The sequence below is a fragment of the Meriones unguiculatus genome, chromosome 10 (assembly GCF_030254825.1).
Source record: "Meriones unguiculatus strain TT.TT164.6M chromosome 10, Bangor_MerUng_6.1, whole genome shotgun sequence".
Classification (NCBI taxonomy): domain Eukaryota; kingdom Metazoa; phylum Chordata; class Mammalia; order Rodentia; family Muridae; genus Meriones; species Meriones unguiculatus.
Genome location: NC_083358.1, coordinates 61,813,237 through 61,838,746, shown reverse-complemented (window position 1 = coordinate 61,838,746; position 25,510 = coordinate 61,813,237). Strand labels below are relative to the sequence as shown.

Genomic DNA, 25,510 nt, shown 5'->3' with positions numbered 1-25,510 from the left:
TCCAAAGTGTTTCCCAACAGAAGTCCCCTTTCCCAACAGACATCTGATCAGTCTCTAAAGTCATCTTGGTGCTTACCCTATTTTTAGCTATGTCACAAACTTGGGGGAAAACCAGACAATCTGAATGGACCCATTCTAAACTGTACTGGGATTTAGAAAAGTAGACTAAACTTTCCCTACAAATGCAATCTTAAAACCGCTACAAAATACCAAACCAATTTATAGCCTCAAACTCCACGTTCCAACAGAGCATACAACAATACCAGTTAAAATGCACTGTCCTTGACATTGTATCATAATCACATTTGATACAATCTAACTAGCTTTGCCTAGAATCAGGCACAAAGTTGAGCATCTGAGAACTATCGTAATATTTTCCTTAAGATAACCTTAATGTGTTTTCTATAACTGTAACATATTTGCTATAATTGTCATTATACAGTTGTACCTTGACTATAGTTAGAACCACCATCCCCTATGATCTAGCCTACCAATACCTAGTATTTGGTAACACCTAGTATTACCAAAGAAACATAGAAAATAAATCTCTGAAGAAAACAGTCCCATACACACCCTGCAAGAACACACATACATCACGGAAAAGCAGAGCCTCTCCCTAACCCAAGTGCTTCTTAGGTCAGTCTGAAAGCCTACATCTTGGACTCAGCTCTGCCTAAGGAGTCCAGGTGGCTGGTTCCTGAGATCAGAGCAAAACTGATAGAACTTATATGAACTAATTCATGGTCAGTTGACAGTCCCATGGGAAGTGAAGTCGAGCTATGAGTAAGTCTTGCCTCTGCCTTTGAATCAGCAATTTACAAAGGGCCTGACCTCAACACCAGGCTTAGATTATGAAGACAGAGAAGACCAAAGCATGATTCTTTCCTTGAGTTTACAGTATTAGCTTTAGTTGTAAACTGTAACATAGATTACCCTACTTCACTATTTTGTCCTAAGGCAATCTGGGCTTACATCAAGATGTATCCAGCTCTCACCTCACACCAAGACAGCATAACAGGGCTCTCTAACTTGAAAAGAGTGGATAATGTGTGCAATGTTTTCAGACATTAGATATTTAACAGGAAATCAGATGCAGGGTGATCTCTGAGAAAAAGGAAATGAGGTGGATCTATGGAGTCTGAAAAGAGTTTCCAGGCCATAGTACAGAAGGGAGACTTAAACTCAGGGGCTGTAATCAAGGAACCCAGCAGGAGTCCAGTAGAACTAGCCCACTGGTCTGCTTCATCAGGCAGGGAGGGCTGCAGCTGTTTATGAGAAACCCAATGACAAAACAAAAGGGAGAGGGGACAACACCTTCCTTCCATCTGTCTGTACTGAAGCTTTCTGAGCCTGACCTAACGACACTCTAGGAGTGGCTCCTCTCAGCAAACAGACTCCACTTAGCACATCTACAGCATCTTGCTGACAGTGCCAGCTCACAAGGAGACTCTAACTTCTGAACCAAAGTGACCTCCTACCCCAGTCTTCCATCTTCCCAGATTCCAATGGTCCCACCCCTTCCTGCTACAGGAACACAAGGAAAACCTCTTTTATTCTGCCATCTGGTTAGAAAGTATGAAATGTTTTATGGCAAATCACTCCTATGAAAGTGAATTTTCAGGTTAAAGAAGAAGTAAAAAGTTAAAGAAAAAGAAGGAGGAGGAAGAGGAAAGAGGGAGGGGTAAGCTAGAGTTGGGAATTCAGGGAAATGGTGACAGTGAATTTCCTAGTAGGAATACTTAAGACAGAGTTGCAGAATGAGCACAAGGCCCAAGAGTTATGGCTGAGAAGAAACTACAGCAGCACTCAAGACACAGGTGTATTGCCTTACCCAGGGCTCCTGCAGGCTACATTGGAAACCCACACAATACACAGGACATTAATGTTGAGCATCTCAAGGAAACGACAAAAATACTGCCTTTGCTCAGAGCAGAATCAGCTGTAGACTAAAGGCTACAGGAATTCCCCTCGAGAAAATCAAAAGCAACCTCAAAAGAATCAAACTGTTTCTAGGTAATTTGAGCGTGTCCCACAATGCAGCTTAAGAATATTTACAGAAATATGGAAATATGCAATATGTAACAGAACACAATTTACAACACCTGGCTCCCTGTTAAAAACCACCTGGATAATTTGTATAGCGCTAAGAAATTCTTGGCCATAATAAACAGAAATGCAAATCAGTAAAAATTACTCAGATACAACAGGGAAGGCAGGCTTTAATAAACAAGAATATCAAAAGAATTATAGAAAGCGAGCACATCTTAAGGATGCAAACAGAAAATAACTTATAAACATCCAAATTGAACTTCTAGAATTTGTTGGGAGAGAAATGCGCTGGCTAGGATTAAAGGCTGATTATACAGTGCAGAAATGGGGATTACTGAATTGAAGACAATGCCAAAGCTATTTAAAGGAACATATATTAAGAAGTCTGGGGAAATGAGCAGACATCACTGAGCCCTCGACAAGTCCATGCAACCTAATATGCATATGAGTTTCTGAAGGAGAGGGGAAAGAACACAGAAGAGAATAATAGCCCAAATATGCAAACATAACAACAACTATAAATCCACAGATCCAAAAAAGTTCAATAAACCCCAAGGGTTTTAATCAACTTTGCATCACTGTAAAAACATATCTGAGAAAAACAAACCAAAAGAAGAAAGGATTACTTTGGCTCAGGGTTCAAGAGGTTTAATCCCATGGGTGGCAGACTCCATTCCTTCTGGGCCTGGGCTGAAACACATCAAGGTGCAGGCAGGCACATGAGAGCAAGGCTGTGGATGCCAGTGGCCATGGAGCAGAGAGATAGAAAGAAGAGCCAGGTAACAAGGTCAATCCTTCAAGGCACACACTTACCCGGACCCCACAGTGTTCACTCCCTCCAAAGAGCCTGACATCCTACTTCTCACCACCTCCCGATAACTCCATCAAATTTGAAACCATCAGTGGATTCAATCCACTTGTGTGATACACATAATCTAAGCCCTCCCCGGAAGCCACCCCTCTAAAAACAACACTGGGTGCACACCCTCAACACACCACTGTGGGAAAACATTTCATACCTGAGCCACAGGAAGCAACAGCAAGGGCAAGTAGAAGCAAATCACTTAAAATCTAGTTGAAAAACCATACAAGCCACCAACAAGAGAAAGAGATGTATCACATACAGTGGAACAAAATACAAATCACAGCAGAGACCATGGAACCAAATCTTCAAAGCTTGACAAAAATACTAATGTTGACTTCTATACTCAGCAAAAATATTTCAAACATATAAACAAATAAATGCTTTTACAGACATATAAAAATGAAAAGAATTCAGATATATTTTTTTTTGGTGTAAGTAATGACATAGAAATCTTACAGGATTAAAAAAAATGTAAATCTGCATGAACACAAAAGAATCAGAAACATCGAGAATGGTAAATACACAAGTAAAGCATAAAAGTCTTAAAGGATGTTTGTATTTTCTTTAAAAATTATTGGCTACTTAAAACAATGGATATATAACAACTGTAATTAAATTTATGGTACATGTACCACAATTCATAAAGAAACTACATTCATGTGCACAAAGCCATGCAAGTGTCTCATCCAATGAGAAAAATGGAGAAAGAAAAAAAAAACAAAGGAAAAAAAAAGAGCTACTTTCACTCTAAAAGCAGAAAAAGTAAAAGAACAGATAGAACAGAGAAACCAAAGGCAATTCAGAGATTTAAAGGCAATGACATCAAGAATTATGTCAAAAGTAAATGCTTTAAACATTCCACTTAAAAAGGAGATTGTAAGATTGGATGTAAGATTCAACAATATGCTGCTTACAAGAAATCTTTAGTAACGGAGATGTCTTAATGAGTAAAGTGGTTAGTGAGAGAGTATGAAGACCTGAGTTTGAATCCCAGTACCGACATAAAAGCTGGGTGTAGACACAGACATCTGCAATGCCCAGCACTGGGAAGGAAGACAGGCAGATCCCCAGGGCTCACTGGGTAGACAGGGTAGCAGAAACACTAACCTACAAGTTCAATGAGATACCCTGTGATGTATACTCTTGGTTGTCAACTTGACCACATCTGGAATCAACTAAACCCAAGCAGCTGGGCACAACTCTGAAGAGTTTTTCTTGATTAGATGGTTTGTGGTAGGAAGACCCATCCTAAATCTGGGCTACACCTTCTGGTGGCAGCCCACATAAAAGGCTATGAAGGAAGCTTCTACCTCATGCTTGCCCTCACACTGCTGGCAAGTTCATCTATCCAGCCACTGAGGCATTCCTTCACTGGTATCAGTATCCAACACATACTGAGGACCAGCTGAGACATGCAGCCTTGCGAACTGAACAACTATTGGATTCTTGTCCTTTCCATCAGAAGACAGCTATTGTTGCACTAGTAGGACCACAGCTTGTAAGCCAATTTCATAAATCCTCTTTTTAATACACATGTGTGTATTATATGTAATAATGTATTTTATATACACATATAATACACACTATTCATACATACATATATTTCATTTTATCAGTTCTGTTCCTCTAGGTAACCCTGACTAAGCCTATCTCCAAAACTAAGGTGGAGGCACAGGGAAATGGATCAAGCAAGACAACTAACATTCAGATCACCAGAACCCATGGAAAACCTGAATAGTAGACTCGGGAGCCCACCTATAAAATTCCAGCTTTCAAGAGTGAAAAGATGGGCTATCTTTGGTGTAAGCTGGTGAAACTGGCTGGATCTGTGAGCTCTAGGTCTGACTGAGAGAACCTGCCTCAAAAGAAGCACTGAACCACAGAAGGGCAGATTCCTGACATTAACCCAGGACACCCACGTGAGCATGCACCCAACCTGCAGATGCTCCTGTACACAAATGTGCACCAGCACACATGCAAATATGAACACACACAGGCTCACATACCACATACTCAAACATACCCAAAGAAGGAAAACATGTGGAGAAGCAAATGACACAGACATCCCACATCATTCTCTGGCCTCCACTAACAAGGAAAGGAAACACACAGTACACTGATACCCATCAAAAGAAAAGCAGCCACAGTAACATCACACAAAGCAGTCATCTGACTCAGACCATTTTATATCGCTATAACAAAACACCCGAGACTGAGTAATCGCTAAAGGGAATTTTACTTCCACAAACTTGTGAAGCCTAGGAAGCTCAAAATCCAGGAGCCAGCCAGCAGGAGGAGACTATCTCCCCATGCTGTTGCTCTAGGACTTGAGTCCCAACACATACACTTGTCTCAGGGTGGGGGTGGGGTTCTCATACATCACGATCCTTAAGCATTTACACACCTCATCACGGTACCTCAAAACAATTCAAGAAACAATGAACTGAAAGGAGAGACAGTAATCCACAATAAGCACAAAAGAATTCAAAATCTGACAGGACAAATTAAGCAGAAAGAAAACAACATGATGAAGAGGCCTGGAACAGCATCAGAGCCCAGGCATGTCCAGCACAGGCCACCTTACAACAGAATAAGCCTTTTTACACTCACTTGGAACACCAATAAAGTTTATCATTTTTCTTTTGAAAATATACTCTAGTTTATATATTGTGATTCAGTGTGGCTAATTTGCCCATGCTGGCTTTAAACTCATCTTAAGCTATCATCCAGGTGCATCCTGAGTAAACGGGACTACAAATATGCACTAACATACCAGGCCTAAAGTATATTTTTAATTGATAAATGCAACTATGTATATATAGTTATAGATATAGTTATAGGTATATATATATATATATATGTGTTCTGAAAATACCTGCACTGTAAAATTATTAAATTTTATAGGGCATACTTCATAAACTTATTTTCTGTTATGACATACTTGGTTTGTTAACAAATTTGTAAGAAGACCATCATCCGCTGTTAATCTCTCCAGTCACTGGAATGGTTGACACTGTCTGTTTGACAAGATCTAGAATCACCCAGGAGACAAGCTTCTAGACATGCAGATAGGGATCATCCAGATTAGAGTAGCCTCTACCTGTGAGGGATCGTCTAGATAATGCTAGTTTCTGAGCTGCCTATGAGGGATTATCTAAATCAGATTCGTAACTGTGATACTATTATTGCTTGAGGGGTTGTAGACAGAATAACAGGGAGAAAGCAAGCTGAGCACTGGTGTTAATGACTTTCCTGGCTGTGGATATATGAGCAGCTGTCTTCGGCTCCTACCACCATGACTACCTGCCATGGTGAACTGACAGCACCTGAGACTGTGAGCCAACACAAAACTTTTCTCTCATGTTGCTTTTAACACAGCAACAGGAAAAGTAACTGATACAGTTACCACATTCTAAATAGAATTCTGAACTTACTCTTCCAACTGATGTAAATCTTTGTGTTCCTTAAATATATGCCCCAACCCTTACCCTCTAATCCAGTCTCTGGTAACCACCAGTCCACCCTCTGCTTTTCTTGGGTTCAACTTTCTTAGGTTCCACACATCCATAAGATCATACAGTGCTTGCTTTCTGTGCTTGCCTTATCCCACTAACATAACTTCTTCCTGTGTGCAGGAGCAAATCCCAGGCTCCCTTTCTTTTCATGGCTAAGTAGCATTCAATCATGGACCCTAAAGTTGACTGCATGTTTCAGCTGCTGTAAATAGTTCTGCTATAAACAGGAGATGCAGAAATCATTTTGACATACTAATTTCATTTTCTAGGGACCTAGAACCAGTTAGTAGAACTACTGGATTATGAGGCAATTCTTTTTTTGATGAACCTCCATCCCATTTTCTTATACTGACTATACTAATTTACATTCCTTTCACATGTATAAAGGGTTTCCCTGTCTCCACATTTTTCCAACTTTCAGTAACAGCCTTTCTAAAGAATGTGGATAACATCCCATTTCATATTTCCCTAGCAATTTATAATTAATAATACTGAGTTTTCTTGCATATCTAAGAATTGATAATTTCTTTTGAGAAATGTCATTTCAGATCATTTACATCACATTATTTCTTACTACTGAGTTGAGTTCCTTAAACACCTTAGACATTAACCTCTTATGAGATGTATGTTCTATGAGTACCTTCTGTTCCATATGACAAGATTTAACTCAGATTTCGGGCTGGGAATATACTTAGTTGGTACCCTGCCTTGATCGCAGGAAGCCCTAGCTTTGATTATTTGATTCCTAGTACTGTACAAATGTCTGCTCTGGGGCACACTCTGCAGGGGACAGCTATTGTTGTATTTGGCTATATGAACAGTTTGATGCTGGCCTGGGCTACACGAGTCCCTGCCTCAAAAAAGCAAACATTTAACACATTTATTCATGTTGCACTGAGCCAGAGAAATCAACTGTAAAAGCAGAAACTAGTGAAAATACAGCAAAACAGAGACAACAGTATCTTTAAAGAGTGAGGATAGTAAAGTTGGTAAATAACAGACACAGTCTACAAATATTTTAAAGTGAAGCTAATAAGACGTTCATTAAATATATTAGATGCAGCATAAAAGAAATGGTCACAGGAAGCCTTAGAAACTTGGAGTGGTTATCAAAATGAGAAGGAAAGAAACTGGCTTGGGTGAGACAGGAACACAGAGATCATATGATCTGTTCTGAAGATAATGAATTTGAAAAGTCGGTTAACCCCCCTTCCACCAAATTGTCACTGCAGCTGAATATAAGTCTAATGTTTAGAAAATGGCCTGAGCTAGAACTACTACTGTATTTACAAGTTTTTAACATATAAATCACCAGCTGAGAGATTTTTTTTTTTAAAGCTCTCAAAATTAAGTGCTTAGGAAGAAAGGGGAATCTCTACCACCAGAAAGAGAAATGGAGGAATAACACACAAAACTAACAGTGCGGTATCTTGGATCCCAGTAAACATCACCTGTGAGGAAAGAAGCGATTAGCTGCATCCAACTCTGCTGATGCACTAAGATGAAGACCACAAATGACAACAGTATTCAGCAGATGCACGGTGACTGTTGAAGTTAAAAGAGTTCCTTTTGCAAAAGGGAGTAGGTTAACAGACAAAGCTTAGCAGGTGGTTTCTTTCTTTTGGGCTTGGAGAGAAATATGTTCACAAAGAATCCAGCAGGATGTGTGACTGTGTGTGAGGGGGTAATAATTATGACAGAATGACAGAAAGCTTCTAGAAACATGTCCTGACAGAAGAGGACAGGGTCAGATACACAGTGGCCCAATGGGAGCACCTGACATGTGGTTAAGCAGGCAGAAAGAGGCCATTATGTGCAGGTACTCGTGAATGGGGAGAAAACAGCAAATAATGAGGTTATTGTGAACCCTCTCAAATTCTTCTATACGTGCACGCTTCTCAAGTGCTCTTTCTAGAGAACAGAGTTTGAATATTTGAACGATTAGAAAGCTTAATGGGATGAGAGACACACATCCTGGAATTATCATGAGATCAGCTGCTTCAAATGATGACTCTACATCACCGACATCCTTGTCAAGATGCGGTGATGTGTCAACCAGCATTTCTAAAGTGTTCTGTTCCCCCATCAACCCAAAGCCCTCTCCACCATAGCTGCTGCTCTTCATCTGTGTGTGGTTTCAAGCATTTTCCAAAAACTACCAAATTCCAAAGAACAGTCCTAGCCCTGATCTGGAATTAGTTCTTCAGTAGAGTTTTGAGAAAACACTGGTTAACAATTTCACCAACAGAGACCACAGCACAATCTATATAGAACTACATTTTTCATTTAAAAGACTGCATCCTAACACACTCATAAACTCACAGTGGTTTCATAAGCCTGTGGTTGACATACGCTATTTAAAATGCTTAGGCTCTATAGGAAATTAGACCATTAAGCACATAATTCTGTAGGAAAAGCAGCTTTCATTATAGCGCTCTATCGGCCAACAAAAGCAACAGGCATGCTCTTGAGAGTCCTAGCTTTACTTTTCATAAACAGCAAATTTTAATACCTACAGCTCTGAATTATTGCTAAGACAATTTTCACTTCAACTCCCTAACCTTTCACATTTTCATTAGAAAATTAAGTTTACAATCTACAACCATACCATCCTGAACATACCCATCTTGCCAGAAAATTAGGTTTGCCTTTTTTTTTTTTTTAGAATAAAGTTTCCAAGCCTAACTTCCCAGAGAAAAGTTCTTCATAACTAAGGTACTTATCTTGTAAATGTAAACAATGAGACAAATGTTGTCAACATTATTATAAAGAATACACTGACCTTATTCACCATGAAATATCTACAGGTTGAAACACAAACCCTGAACCACAGTGTTTCAAATGCCAGACTATTTTCAGACTTGGAATGTTTACAGAGGTAACTGTAAACAATGGAACCCAAATCTCAACACACAGTTCATTGCTGTTTCCTATGTACCTTAAGCAATAGCCTGACACTGATCTTAAGTTTTCAGTGTGCCTGCACTTGGAAAGTGACCCACAGTGCATGTGTGTTAATGTGCAGCAACAGAGCAGTAACCAAGAGTCTGACCTGGAAGCATACGATCTTCTAAAGTTCTGATGAGGGTTGCTCAAACGGTCTTAAATATTTGTGATTTCTTTTTATACCAGAGTAGGGAATCACATCACCTCTTATAAATCTAATGAAAGCTACATACAGTTTTAGGAAATTCAAACATCTGATGTGTATGTATGTATATGTTCCTGGAGTCTAAATAATTTTAGGTTACTGAAAAAGACTGAAATACAAAACCAACTGAACTAAAAGAACAAAAACTTTACACAGAACAAAATCCTGTTATACGAATAACAGGATTCACATAAGAAAAGACAGATTCTTTATTAATATTTGCCATAAATGGTTATTCATCAAAAGATAACAATAAATCTCTGTGCATAAATATATGGTTTAAATGACAAATGCAAAATAAAAACTATAAATTATTCTACTCAAGTATAGAGCATATATACTATTTTGGTTGAGAAAAGTCTTAACATGAAAACGAGTTGCCTAAATTGATAAGATTTGTATAAAATTTAACCTTTCTATATAAACAAGATATACCACAGCTGAGAGACAAATGCAGACTTAGAAAAAAAAAGCAGATATAAAGAACAGATTATTTATGTTAACATTTAAAAACCCAAATAACTAAAAAGTAATAAATTACCCAAATTAAAAAAAAAACAATTACAAAGCAATAAACAATGTAAATATTTTAAGTAAAAATTATATATATCATTTAATTACATATCATTTCATAGCCCAGAGTGGCAAAAATAAAACCTGAGCATTTCCACTGCTTGTGTGTTCTGGAAAAATGGGTTACCAGAACCTGTAGGGTAAAAACTGTAACAAATAACATACATCTTTTTGACCCAGACATTCTCCTAATAAAAAATGACATCAAAGGGTAAAGAGTTAGAGACACATAAACATGCTTCCAACACGGTTTAAAATAACAAGAAAATAAATAACAAGCCATAAAAGTGCGGGAGGTTGTAGAGACACAATGACTACCTATTACTCACATAGTAACTTAGGATTCATGCATAATTTGAAATATTAGACAGCTATTAGAATAAGTCAGAGCATGTCAAATAGAACATGGAAAAGGTTTATAATATTAAATGAAAAAGCAAGCTGTAAGCATAATATTTATCAGTAAGCTGTAGAAATATTTGCTTTAAGGAAAAAAATAACCTATAAAGTAGAAAACTATAATAATGGGAGGTTCAGGAATTCCTATTTAAATAATTTCCCAAGAGGGAGTGAATAGATGTTATTTTTGAATACACCTACTGCTTTATTGGAGATCTCCCTATCAGGATACTGTTGACTTTAAGTCACTTTACAGTCATTAACAGACATTCCTTCTGTTTGGAATATTCTATAATAGAAAAAAATAAACAATAAAAACTATTTTTAAGGGTAAAATGTTCAATAGCCTTCCAGTGCCAAAGTAAAAAGTGCTTTTAATGTTGCAATTTTAAAATTACAGAAAACAACCAAAGGTTTTCTTTTTCAATAGTAGGAACAAGCTATTTTGGTCCATTTCGTTGAGTAATATAATTATGTTCATTACATGGATATAAACAAAGGGCAAGACATTAAGCCAATTCCTTTGTGTCAAAATTGAGTTTTCTCAGAATATTCATTCTCAGCAATATATACATTGATAATACAATTTATAAATGCTATTCAAGCAGCTCAACTGTAGTATAATGCCAGCTGAAGTCTCAAACTGCTTGGTGTAATTACAGGAGTTGTCAATTAAAAATCAGACATACCTGAGTTCCAATTCTGACTCTGCCACTTACTACTGATACAGTCTCGGGCAAATTATATAGTTTAAGGATTATTCTGTAACTGAAAAAGTTATTTCTGGTATTCTTAGAAGATTAAATAAGAATATCACAGGTGAAACTTGTCTAATGACAGCTTGACCCTTTAATCTGTCTTTCCTACGCTGTCAGAATAATGGGCAGTGTCTCTTTCAGCACTGCCTTTTAAGCAAGACTGATTTTTCAAGAGTGGGAGTGAGGAGGTGGCAAGGTGGAGGGCATTTACAGTTTCTCTCAAGGCTGAGGACGGAAGAACACTTGAGGCCACAAGTTCTGGTCCATCCTGGGCCACACAGCATAGATACCTATGTCTTTTAAAAATAAACTATTTAGAAAAAACTCTAGTCAGAAGATTAATGGGCTGACATAAAGTTACACGCTTTCTCTGTCACGTCTACATCTCTGGGTGTTGTTACATTTGAGAGCTACTTTTTCTTCTTCCTTCTTTCTTACGATTTTGGTTGTTTTTAATAAAGGCGGGATAGTGCCATGTAGTAGCAGATACTGGTCTTGAACTCACCTTCCTCTGGTGTCAGTTTTGAGAGTCCTGGAACTACAGACCTGGCCCACCATGGTCACCCCTGGGTTATTTCTCAAAATTACTTATTCTTGTACATATTTGCTACTTCCTTTATAGAATATTTAATTTGATGCACATATTTCTGGCAGAGGATATTTTTTCTGAAATGAATGAAAATCATGAGGAAGCACATTATTCTATGGCATTCTACATCTTCGGGTAACTTTTTTTAAAGATCTATCTATCTATCTATCTATCTATCTATCTATCTATGATGTGTGCTGTGTTTTGCCTCCATGTACACCTGCAGGCTATCTATCTATCTATCTATCTATCTATCTATCTATCCATTTATCTACTATGTGTGCTGTGTTCTGCCTCCATGTACACCTGCAGGCCAGAAGAGGGCACTAGATCTCATTATAGATGGTTGTGAGCCACCATGTGGTTGCTGGGAATTGAACTAGAGACCTCTGGAAGAGCAGCCAGTGCTCTTAACCTCTGAGCCATCTCTCCAGCCACCACCCCCCCCCCGCAACCCCCATAACTTTTAAAATTGTTCAGGTGGTGTATAGAAACAACTTTCAAACACTGTAGGAAAAAAAAATGTTAGACAAGGAGGAAAAAGTCAACAATAAACACAAATTCTTATTTTAACTAACTTATTATTATTTCATTTAACGTATTATGAGTCACTTTTTTCCTGTAAACCTGGATCATGAATGAGGCCAGACTCCGACTGTAATTGCTGTAGACACGTAAGTTTGTAGCATACAAAGCCTTTCTAAAATCCAGTCAATAAACTCAACAGTTCTTCATATTTCACTCTAGAAATGAGGGCTGAAAGTACAATTGGCTCCTATGTCACATTTAGCTGTACATCAATCAAATATATTCAACATTCTTTGATAACATCATTCTTTACAACGTGTTCAAGGCTTCTGTAAAATTTACCAAAACTCAGAAATAGCTACTACATATAAAATTTAAATTATTTTCTGGTACTTCTTTTCTTAAAAATTAATCCACTGCAACAGTTACCTGTTCCTCAAGGTAACTTTAAGTCATGTTTAAGAAACTGGCTAGGTCAAAGTGTACACAAAAGCCGCTTCCCATATTCAAGTTACATCCTTTGAGCTGATTTTTAAGGGCCATGTACATTTCTAACTCAAAACGTGTCGTCATTAAGTCTCCCTGTTTCCAGAGCACTTCCAAATACCGACTCTCCGCGCTTTCGTCTGCTGTTGCACAACTTCACACTCCAACTTAGTATTTCAAGCACCCTTGGCCATTCCACACTGACAGAAACGCTTTAAGATACCCATATAGCTAGCTTTCCCCACTCTTTTCATTTTCCTGCAATGTCGAGCCTTCAACGTTCCCCTCTTGCACAGGCAATCAACCTACGTTTACGACCCCACTCTCAAGCCCAAACCAACCAGCAGAGTGGCACTCATAAAGACCTCCTCGTTTCGGTGCAATCAGAGCTCCTCACCTGCTCCGCTGTCCCGCAGGGCCAGCCTACCTGGGCTGTCACTTCTAACGTCCCTCGCTGACCCTCAAGCTCAGGCACGCCACTCACTACCGTGAGCTGCTTTCACCCCGCAGCATTCCCGGCGTCCCCTTCCACTTCTGCCCACCTCCCTCGATGGCCCGCCCCACGGCCACCATCCACAAACCATGCCGTGCCCTGGTAACCCTAATTCAAATTCCAGCCCCCCTCGCCGCACACGACTGGGGCTCTCCAGAACGGCTCGGAGGAGACGAGAGGATGAGCGTCCTCCGGCAGCGCCAGCCCCGCGCAGACTTCGGTCCTCTCTCCGAGGAGGGCCGACGGGGCAGCCCTCTGGCCGGAGACCTCGCGCGGGCGGCTTCCCTCCCCGGCGGCGGGAGTGGACGTGCCTGGGGCGCAGCCCCGGGACTCTCCGAGCCAAGCCTCCCACCGCCCCGCGGGCTCCCACTTGCTCCGCCCGGCAATGCCCAGCCGCCAGCCCGACCCCGGCGCACCGCTCGGCTGCCTCACCTAGCTTCGCCCGGGACTCCTCCAGCTTCTGGATCTGGTTCTCCAAGAAGAGCATCGCCACCGCGAAGGCCACCACCGCCAGCAGCTGCAACTTGGGCGGCATCATAATCCTGAGGAGCCCCATGAAACCCGCTGCTCGCGATCAAGACATACCGCGGGGGGCGGGGAGCGGGGCCCCGAGGGCGACCGAGGCGCCGGGAGGAGACCCCGACCCGGGAGCTGCGCGGACTGCCGCGCCGCGGCGACCCCCTCCTCCTCCTCCTCTCCGGTCTCCCGCCCGCGGGAGCCAGCGCCGGCCGCCCGGTGCACGCCCCTCCTGAGCCCACTCGACGGCCCTGGCGCCCTCCTGCCGCCGCTGCCTGGCTTCGGGACCCCGCGGCCGCACGCCCTCTTCCCTCGCTTCCTCCCTTCCCTCCCTCGGTCGCTCGCTCGCGCCCGCGCGCTCCTCCGGCAGCGATGCGGCTGCGGCTGCGCCGCCCTCGCCCCGCCCCCCTGCCCTCCCCCTCGGCCGCCACGCGCACGCCTTGACGCACGCTGCCGGGCAACCAGAGGCTCCGCCCCCTCCTCCCTTACGGTGCGGCTCATTGGTCCGGAGAGCGGCCGCTTAGCGCCCTTTTGGTTGGATTTACGGTTGGGTTCCTTGTCACAGGCCTCAAACAAGGCGGTACTCGATTGGGTAGATGCGGAGAGGGGGCTATCCGACGTAATGTCCCGAATGAGAAGCCCAGGCGCGGACGGTTTAGGAAAATGCCTGACTTGAATCTCTAAAAGAACCTAATGACTGTCTAATAATCGGTCACTTTCACGCCCCTATGGTCGCCTAACTAATGCTGGTCTCTGAAGGATAATAGACCTGTAGGGGTGGCCTCCTGCGGCGGGTGTCGCATCAGGCAGTGCAGCGGACGTCCCCCGCACAGGGGTCCTCAAACACCTGAAGATTGATGGGGACCGCAGGGATGGCGGCCCAGCCGGGCGGGTGGCTGCGGCCCGCTCTGGGGCTGCGCTTGCTGCTGGCGACTGCGCTTCAAGCGGTGAGTGTGGACGCCTCTGGGGCTGCCTGGGGGCCGGTCGGAGGGCTCGGATGAGGAAGGTCGAGCCCGCGGCCACGCAGGGGAGCCGCCCTCGGGACGGGCTTCCTTAGCGGCCGCGTCCATCCGCAATGAAACGTGGCAGAATTGCAGCCGGAGCTCTAGAGGCGACGGTCTCCTCACTTCAGGCAGCTAAAATCGAGTTTTCAAGAACGCAGTGGGTGCATAAATGCTTAGAAAGGAGGGAGGTTTCTTTTGGTGAGACAGAAATGAATGAAACTACCACAGGACTCGCAAACCTTAAAGGGACGTCGTCTTGGTTTGGTCCAGACAAGCGTTTTACTTCGTTGACAAGGATGCATGGGTTCAGAATCTCTGAAAAGCGAAAACCTAGTTTTGACTTATTCAGCTATTTATGAAACAGCTGTACTTTGGTAAACTCCTCTATGGAAGTCCTCCCCCCATATATTTACATGCTTTGTACTTCATGTATTTAAGTGATTTGTCCAAGATTTTGGAAAGTTTTTAAACCGTCCCTCTCTAAATACTCTGCTTTTCGTACATCTAGTATTTTGCAAACATCATCTCTGCTTTTGTTACATTGTACAAAAGGTGGACTCTTGGCGTCTTACTTTGCAATACAGGATTGTTACTGAGGCGTCAGGTACCTCGGAAATCACCTAGGGGAACGTCCCTCCAAACTTTCTGTGCTCTAGAGATAACTGGGTTTGTTTGCATTTGCATTTGCTACCATTATCAAAGGTTATAAAGGAGTAGCGCCTCAGACCTTCTAAATTTCAATAGACAATGGTTTTATAAATAAATACCTGCTCCCCCCCACCCCACCCCCAAAAAAGCATGTTTTAAACAATTTAACCATCCTTTAGGTTGGTGGAGCAGTTCCATCACGTATGCAATGATTTGAACTCGTCAGTTAAATTAACTAAAAATCCAAAACTGCCGTAATTCATAATCAGTGCCATTAACAGGGACCACTTAGTTCTGGTTATAACCTCTCAGCTCCCAGTAGACTAGACTAACTTATTTTTCACAGCGATCTCAGGACAGCACTCCAAAGGAGCAAAAGGTTCTTAAGACCTTGCCATGGAAATCACATATCCCTTCTGGGAGACAGGTTAGAAGTAGAAAGCAAGCTCCTCCCACTGTCTAAACTGATCCAAACCCCATCACATTATACCTGTCAACATAAGTCTCACGACCAAGCCACAGGTAGGTAAATAAATCAACTCCACAGCCGTGCACGAGGAGTGACAGAATTGCATTGGAAAGAATGTTCATGCCAGGAAGAGTCTATGGCTAGTTACATGCCATGATGGCTACCCACCAAATTTAACTCAAAATTCAGATGTCATTTTTGACTCCTTCCTTCGTTTGTGTACCTCTCATACTGACAATTACCAAGCCTTACTAATTTTTACTTCCTAAATATACCTGAAAACTAGTTCGATACCAAAAGACCTTTCTACTTGGAAGTAACAGCCTCCAAGTTTTTCTTTGAATTCCCTCTTTACTTATTGAGAATATAAATGAAAATTGCCAATATCAGCTTCCTAATTGCTCAAGCCAAAAATGTGTTCTATTAAATTCTCTGTACTTTCACTCCTTGGATAGAATTACTCATTAAAACCTTTAAAATTGCCAGGTGTGGTGGTGCTGGCCTTTATTTCCAGCACACAGGAGGCAGAGGCAGGCAGCGGATCTCTGAGTTGGAGGCTAGCCTGGTCTACAAAGTGAGTCCAAGTCAGCCAGGGCTACACAGAGAAACCTTGTCTTGAAAACCAAAAGAAAAAAAAACCTTTAAAAAAAAAAAACTGTATGGTGGTCTGTAAGAGCTTCCAGCAATGACAATGCTTCTGGTGTTCATTATGTTGAAATTCATTCTCTCTAATCCCATCTGATTTGAAATTTGTTAAGAATTACAAGAGAAACCTACAAGTTTTCTGAGAGTGAAAATTGATGAAAGGACAGTATGTGTGTGTGCATGTGTGTGTGTGTTGGTGCACTCCTCCAAGCACTTGGATATGTGTAGAGGCCAAAAGCCAATGTCTGTTGAGAGCCTTCTATCATTTCTTCACTGTTTTTAAAAAGGTTTTCTCGCTCAGTCTGGAGCTCCTCTTCCTTTCATCTAGACCCCACGGAGGTCCTGGGATCCACCTGGCTTTGCACTCTCCATCCATTGCTGGGATTACAGATGTACATGCCAGCCCCTAGCTTTTTAGATGGACCCTGACAATCCAGACTCAGGTGTCAAGCTTGTTTAGCAAGTACGTTACCTCCTGAGCCATGTCCCTAGCTCGTTTCTGCAAGTTCTTAAGCAGTTTGCAGTTTTGAGAGTGAGTTTGCTATTATCATGTTTTAGTTGCTGGCTACAAAATGAATTCCTCTAAATCTAGTGGTGTAAACAGTTTATTTTGCTTTCAGATTTGATGGGTTATCAGTTTTCAGACTGACACAGCAGGGGCTCTTCTGTCCCATGGTCCCTCATATCCCAGTTGAAGGCTGGAGTCTGAATCTACAGGCTGTTGACTTGCATATTGTTGATGCAACATGCAGTTGTTGATGATGTCAGCTGGGGCCTCAGTTGCTCTCTGTGTGGTTCTGTCCATGCTGTGTCTCTAATTTAGGCATCTTTGCAGCATGGTGACCAAGTTCCAAAGTTGATGTTTGGGGGTAGAGGGTATAAGCAGACAGACAGCACAAATGCACACAGGCAAACACAGACATTGGAGGACTGCCAACCACAGTGTAAGAACATGTGGATGCAGCTGTCTCCAGTCCGCCATGTTGCTGTTCCTGATTTCAAGTTACCCTGTGAAACAGGTCTTACAGTTTACTGAACTGATGGGAAGTTGCGCTGTCTTTTAGCTGAACTAGAATCAGCGACAGAAAACTCACCACTAAACTCATAGGTCCCTCCCACTTAGTTGGGATAGTTGGTCAGTAGTGAAGATTAGGTACATTCTCTATTATAGAGGTACGCTATTATAGATGTTGCAGATTAGAATATTACTGATAACGGCCCGTGAGATGGTCAGCATTCTGTGGTGACATACTAGCAATGTCAGAGGATTTTAATCTTGCCAATTGAGAGAAAGCTGACGGACTAGAGCCGGTATGCCAGTTTCAGCCAACCCTGACATTTATTGGAACATTCATTTCTGCATTGTCTGTGATTGCTTTTGTGTCGCAGTGACTGAGTTGAGTATTTGTAAAAGAAACCATTTTGCTAACAAAGCATAATTGCCTTCTGGCCCATAGAAGCTTGCAGACCCCTCCTCGTTCTAGACCGACCAGATACAATCAGTCTGACACTTCCCCTATTGGAGGCTGTGGTTTTTACCAGATCATTTGTTTAATAAACAAACGCTAGTGTAGGGCTGGAAATAGAACAACTTAAAGCCTCTCACCTGAATCACTCACATGTTGTTAGCAATTCAGAAACCCTAATTTTTATGTCCGTGTTCTTGAGTAGTTCTCTTTTACATTTCTCAGAGAAGAAAAGTGCAATGGCTAAAAATAAGTTAAAAGGTTTCCTAGAAGATTGGCACTGATTAGGTTCTTGGAAATAAATAGAATTAACAAGGTAAAAATGAGGAAAGCATTTTAGACATAGGGAAAAATATGAGCAGCAGTTGAGGACCATATTTACACATCAGGAGCACAGGGATTCATAGCTGGAAAGTGGGGAAGCCAAAGAGTGAGGAGAGGTAGAACTGACTGATACAAAAGCTACAGAGGCAGGAAAAGTCTTCAAAGCTAGAGGGGTAGAGGGCTCAGCAGTTAAGAGCTGTGCCACCCCAGCAGAAGACCCCAGCTCAGCTCCCAGCACCTGAATCTGACTGGAACGGCCAGCAGTGACCTCAGCTGCTATAGCCTCCACAGGCACCCGTACTTGTGCACACACTCACGTGCAGTACACATAATTAATGTAATAAAGATCTCTTAAAGACTGTCAGAGATTTAAGAGCTCTTCAGAGAACAAAACTGTGAAACTGTTAAATAGCTGTGAAAAAGTTAAGAGCCTAGAGGGCTCTGGCCTGGCAAACCAGTTGATCAGGGAAGTAATGCCATTTACCTCACATGCTGTGTGCATTTGGAATGCTACGTGTACAGAAACAAAAGTAGATTTCATCAGAGCGACTTTAAATGTGTAGCATCTAATGAAAATCAAGTGAACTGTTGGCTTTGGAAGCCTAAACTCAGGGAAAGGGAGTGTTAAGTAAAATGGTATTTGATGTCCTGGATAAAATTACAATCTCCAAAAAAAAAGGAACAACACCTAAGTGCATTGACCAGGCCTGTAAACCCAGCCACTCAGTAGGATGGCAAGTGTAAAGCCTGCCTGGGCTACAGACTGAGTTCAGGACCAGCCTAGGCAACAGAATGAGAGCCTGTCTCAAAAAAGTAAAGAGGGGACTGGAGAGATGGCTCAGTAGTTGGCGTACTTACTTTTCTGTCATTGTGATAAAATCCTATAACCAAAGCAATTTACAGAACTATATTTAGAATTATGGGTCCATAATGACAGGGACAGCATGGCAGCAGGCTGCCAGAGCAAGAAGCTGAGAGATCAGACTTGGAATTAGGACTAGGCTGTGACCTCATGGAACCACAGTGACATTCCAACAAGGCTGTACCACCCCACCCCTAAACATTGCCACTAACGAGGCAAATTTCACATACCCAAGCCTTATAGGGGACATTTCTCATTCAAAACAACAGTGATTAAGACCAAGTGCTGCTCTTCCTGAGGACCTATGTGTGGTTCTGAGCATCCAAATCTGGCAGCTCACAACCATCTAATTCTAGCCCCAGAGAATTAGCGTCTGTCCTTACACGCAGGCAGAGACGCATATACATAAAAATGAATCTTCAAACAATTTAGTTGAAAGTCCTGTTTGTGGTGCTCAGGATTAAACTCAACCCTTGAATGCCTAAAGTAATTGGTTTTGCCTGCGCTTTTATTCCACTGCTGTACCCGTGTAGAAATTAAAGCTTAAGGAGGCTAGCTTCCCACAGTGGTTACACAACTGGTAAGTGGTAGAGCTGATACCTAAAACCAAAAGTTTGGTTTCTGGGCGTCTCCTTTGTCTTCCTTGGTTCCATCCCTTTTCGTACCTTCCTGGAGGAGATGTGTTTGCAGATAAGTTAAAGCTTTCTTCATTGATCCATATGAATAGGTATGGAGACCTTAAAGTGAAATAATTTTTTCCTTATAAAAAAGTTTGTTTTAATAAGCTACTGGATGTTAATAAAAGATGTGTGATATGCTTATCATTAAAGTTATATTTTGTACTTTTTGGTTGATCCTCATTTTCACTAAAATAAAAGCTGTCAGGTTCCGTGTTGTGACACATGCTGCTAAGCCCAGCACTTAAGTAGACAGGTCATCTTCAGCATTTAGCTAGTTCAGGGTCAGCTTGGACTGATGACTGTCTCAAAAAGCAAATCAACAACAATAAACCAAATATATAAAACTATAGGGTTCAAAAGTACTTAAGAATTTGTCTCCAGATAAAATGTAACAGCACCTAGGCTCCTTACGTTCTGTGTTGACAGCCTGATTCCTCTTTTTAGGAGGTTTTGTGTAAATGTGGAACTGTTGTATTCCATGCTTTCATTTTCAGGTGTCTGCTTTCGGGGCAGAGCTTTCCTCAGAGGCATGCAGAGAGTTGGGTTTCTCCAGCAACTTGCTCTGTAGCTCTTGTGATCTTCTTGGACAGTTCAGCCTGCTTCAGCTGGACCCCGACTGTAGAGGGTGCTGTCAGGAAGAAGCACAGTTTGAAACCAAAAAGGTACTGTTTTCTGCTCTTACCTTTTTTTTTTTACCTGCCTTAGTTGAGATAAGTGAAATACAGATTGCTTAATCAGTCTAAGCAGGAGTCTCTGGCTTTATAAATTTTAGTAAAACTCAGTTAGTTGCTTGCCAGGTCTACTAGATCAAAGGAAGAGTGAGTTTATATAACATGCCAAGATCCATTCAACTGTGGAGAGGAAAGCAGGACATGCCACAGAGTCACTGTACATAGTAGCACACCTGTGTCCCATAATGAGCTAGTCTTCCTTGGCATCTGGCCAAATTCAGGCAAAGATCGATTAACTACATTTGGGGTTATTTGTAATAATAAGCCAATTGTGCAAAGAAGTCTGAGAAGGTAGATGGTGCATAATATTGGGCACAAATGTGGTTAATAGAACTGTCAATTTACATACCCGTATCTCCTGTAGCCTTACCCTTCCTAGCTGAGAAGTCAAGGGTAAGGATCTGTGCCCAATAAAATCTATTCTTTTGACAGATAAGTACTCAGATGGGAGGGTGGGTTGGCTGTTTGGAAACAGGGTCTCACTGTAGATCTTGCCATGATTCACGTAGCCCAAGATGGACTCAAACTCACATCCCTCTTGCCTCCTTGGTGCTGAGCCACTGAGCTTGAACTTGCTCAATCATTTTTTTTTTCAATAACACCCTTAGATTTTTCTTCTACTTTATGAAGTACCTCTGTCTGAAGTACTTGTATTATCCAATAAAACATGAAAGAGGGGCTGAGGTGTCGCTCACTGACAGCGCTCACCTAGTATGTACAGGGTTGTCTCTAATCATCACCACCAACAACAAGAGGATGGCATTAAAAGTGACCTAGTGGGATTTCAAAAAAACAGTCCCGTTACTTTGTTCAGTTCCCTTTTCTTCCTCTTTCACTTGTCTGTGCTGAATTGTTTGAAGTGTAACTATTTGTAGAACTTTCAAATAGTAATGCTTTCTCGTGACTAGATAAAGTTTATTTCAAACATCAAGTACATATTTATAGTTTTAGAAGAAAAAGCAACACGTTTTAGAATACATATTGATGGTAGCCAGGTTTAACACTTGATTCCTCAGTTCAGTAACCAAGTTACCAAGGTCTCAAATGAGCTTACCAAGTCCAGTGTGCTTTTTACTTTCTTGGTTGGCATAAACCCACAGTGTATTGTATTTAGATTCCCATACATTTAAGGTAGTCCTTGTATATGTAAAAATCAAAGCAGCAAGTTTCAAAAGCTTGATTTGATTTAAAGAGGTTTAAGACCGGATTTAGCTGGTTTGCTATGACTCCCCTCTGCCTCTATAGTGACATATTCCCATGGGACAAATTGCTGAAGGAAGCTGGATGAGTCATCTCTTCATCATTCCATGACTGCATTATTCAACCACAAAAGATTATTCACTAATATCCCAAACTTAGAAAACAGGATAAGAAGGAATGATTGCAATTAACAATATTTATCCCACAGGCCCCCTTTGTAACTAAGGGTAAATTGAGAGATTCTGTCCTTTCCTTGATATAAAATAATTCTAAAATATAAGCAGCTCATATAAGAGCTGTTTCTACCAATTGCTATATTTGTCAGTGCACCTTTAAAACACCCCGTTTTTTTAATACAGTTTTTGTGACACCAAATTTGGATCATATGCCTCTAAACTTAATTATATTACTATTGAGTTTTTATTAGTTGAGCCTCGTGTTATATCTAGACTGTTTTCAACTGTTACAGCTTAGCAATAACAGAAGCAAGCAGTCTGCCAGTTAATATTAGCTAATTGTTGTTAAACTGTTTGTTCCTCTGTTTCTTATGTTGACTAGCATTAAAATAATTGAGACTCTATTACATTCCTATAATAATCTTAACAACACAATAACTGAGCAGTTATTACTCTATTCTAAGCTAATATGGCTTCTTCCCAGTGTACATCCCAGAGATATTACCACTTACTAGCTTTCCCTGATCTGGCTCCTCTCCTGATGTCACCTGGACCTCTCCTGTTGGCTGTATCCCTTACTTCTTCCTCTAGCTCCTCCTGCCCTGGCTGGTAGGAAGTCCAGCCCTATTCTCTTCCCTGCTCTGTTTAAGCTGCTTTATTGGCATAAGGGATAATTGCAGAGCAGTATTTACACAACATTGAGACAGGAGAATCTCAGATCAAGGACTGCAACCAGATATGGGGGGGCAGTTTACGGAAGTCAGCATTTGAATTACACAATAACTTTATGCCTATAAATTGTGTTTCATATAGCCAAGCATAAGTGAATCTGAGGCCTAATAACCTTTTGTACTGAGTCTAGTGCTTCACTGCTGCCAGCCCTAATCTCTAAGATCTATTTCCCATTTGGCATTTTATAACACCTTCCATGCAAAATGAAGGAACAGTTTTTTGGTTGGTTGGTTGGTTGGTTGGTTTGTTTTGACTTTTTTTGAATTTTATTTTTTTCTTATCAGTTACATTTTATTAGAAGGAACAGTTTTTATAGGCCTAGTGGAAGCAAACCAGAAAAAAAAAGTACTTAGAAGTATTACTGGAGATATGAAAGTGGTTTGTGGAGCAAGCCTGTTAGACTCAGTCTACAGTACAGGAGAGAGCAGAGAGTGCTCCAGCAGGAGACTCACTGTGTATAATAAATGCTCCTCTGTCTCTTTTGACTCAGGCCTGTACTTAGTGTTTAAGTCCTTCAATTCAGAACGCATTGTCTTAGGGTTTCTACTACTGTGATGAAACACCACAGTAATAGAAAGGGAAGGAAAGGGTTTATTTGGCTTGCACTTTCAGATCATAGTCCATCGTTGGAGAAAGTCAGGACAGGAACTCAAACAAGGCTGGAACCTGGAGCCAGGAGCTGATGCAGAGGCAAGGAAGGGGTGCTGCTTACTGGCTTGCTTCCCATAGCTTGCTCCGCCTGCTTTCTTAGAGCACCCAGGACCACCAGCCCAGGGTGTCATGACCAACAATGGTGTAAGCCCTCCCCCACTAATCACTAATTGTGAAAATCCATCCTTTCACCTGGATCTCATAGAGACATTTCCTCAACTGAAGGTCCTTTGATGACTAACTTGTTAAGTTAGTCAAGTTGACACACAAAACCAACCAGTATACACATTTAATAAAAGTTAAATTATCATATAAAATTAACTCCATTAGAAGATAGTTAATTTACAGGTTTTTGAGTTTTGTTTTGTTTTGTTTTGTAGTTCTTGTTTGTTTTGAGGTGGGATCTGGCTTAAAATACCTATATTATTTTTCCTGTTGCAGTGGTAGACTATCAGAAAGAAAGGTCTTGTGCTGGCTCACAGTTCCATCGCAGATATGGTAGAGGAGTTAAGGCAACAGTGTGAAGTAGCTGATCACACTGTCCACAGTCAGGAGGAAGAGAACAATAAATCTTAATGCTCAGCCTACTCTCTTCATTCTGTCCAGGGCTCCACTCCAGTCCATGGTATGCTGCTGTCCACTTGTAGAACGGATCTTCTCACTTGACAAAACTAATCAAGACAGTCCCAAGAGACCGCTCCCTAGTGACTCTAGATCCTGCTAAGCTGACAGGACCGTAACCTGTATTAACCGTCATACACCATGTGTAGGTCAAGCTGCCTTGAGCTCAGGGATCCTCCTTTTTCTGCCTAATGTTAGAATGATGTGCACATGTCTAGCTGTTCCAGTCTTTTATAATATAGTTTAAAATGTTGCTTTTGGTTCTTCCACCTCCATGTATTATAGATCTATCCAAAGATGAGGCCATCTGTTTTCAGTAATGGTCAAAATTTTTGTTTAAAAAAATCATGAAAGCATTTAATACCTTGAAACCCTGCGAAATTTATTTTAATAAGCAGTGACTACATTTTTCTTTCTAGTTGGTCTGCCCCAATGCACTCTGGTTATAAAAGACTTACTAATTTTCTCAAATATTACTTAGAATGAGTATTTTGTTAAAAGCTGTTTCAGCACTGTTTTAAATAGCTTTAAAAGCTTACAACTATGTACCTAAGAATGATTTTTAAAGTGTTCATATTAACCTAACAGGGGAAAGCATACAAATTTGTAGGTTAAAGAAAAAATGTACATTACTAAAAGAAAAATCACTTGAATGTCAGTGGTGTTTTGAGCAATTAGTATTCACTTAGCACTACAAATGACCTGGGCTTTATTAAAGACTCTTAAAGTGAAAGGAAAGGTATTGAAAATATGCCCTTCCCACTGATAGGTGCTTTTAGCACTGAGGTTTTATTTGAACCTCCTTGCCCAATAGTGTTTCCTGCCTAGTAAGAAAGGACTGAGGATTTTTAGTCACAACTTTTATAGCTGAGCAGTAACCAGGGTGTGGAGGATGTGGGATGTCAGCTAGACATCATGTCCACTTGCTCTCTTTTATCTTCCCCTTTACATGTTAGGTCTGTTGGTTTTATTTTCACTAGTAACTTTCCTTGACACAGGAAAGCACCACAACTATCCATTCCTGAGTTTGGCACCTACTACTCCTTCTACTAGAAACAGCTAATTCTTCTGTAATTTGTGTCACTGAGCTATTTAGGTAAAGACTTACTAAGTTTTTGTATGTCTGTGTACCACGTATATGACCTGAGGAGGCCAAAAGAAGGTATCAGATCCCATGGAACTGAAATTAGGGTCTGTTGTTACCCATCATGGGGCTGCTGGAAATCGAGCCTTGAATCTTATGGTAAAACAGCTGTGCTTTTACCCACTGAGCCATGTCTCCAGCCCCACTTACTCAGAGGTATTAGCTAAGGTTGTAAAGTAAGTGAAAGAAGTGTTAGCTTGTTGTGGTGGCTATGTTTAACAGTGTATTGAAAGCA

At 41.3% G+C, this 25,510-nt stretch overlaps 2 protein-coding genes across 3 annotated transcripts in view; one reads left to right on the top strand and one right to left on the bottom strand.

Annotated features, from left to right (window-relative positions):
- The window catches only part of Hs2st1 (heparan sulfate 2-O-sulfotransferase 1), a 136,531-nt gene extending 122,235 nt beyond the window's left edge, over nt 1-14,296 (bottom strand). The window contains exon 1 of one of the 2 annotated variants that reach the window (XM_060392590.1): nt 13,839-14,296. In XM_060392590.1, the coding sequence (XP_060248573.1) occupies nt 13,839-13,962 (124 nt within the window). In that variant the 5' untranslated portion in view covers nt 13,963-14,296. The remainder of the gene's footprint in view (nt 1-13,838) is intronic. The other variant, XM_060392591.1, reaches the window with a different exon arrangement.
- Nucleotides 14,297-14,558: 262 nt separating this feature from the next.
- Selenof (selenoprotein F) overlaps nt 14,559-25,510 on the top strand; it is a 28,054-nt gene continuing 17,102 nt past the window's right edge. The window contains exons 1-2 of the mRNA XM_021661671.2: nt 14,559-14,869; nt 20,515-20,682. Of these exons, the coding sequence (XP_021517346.1) occupies nt 14,780-14,869; nt 20,515-20,682 (258 nt within the window). The 5' untranslated portion in view covers nt 14,559-14,779. The remainder of the gene's footprint in view (nt 14,870-20,514; nt 20,683-25,510) is intronic.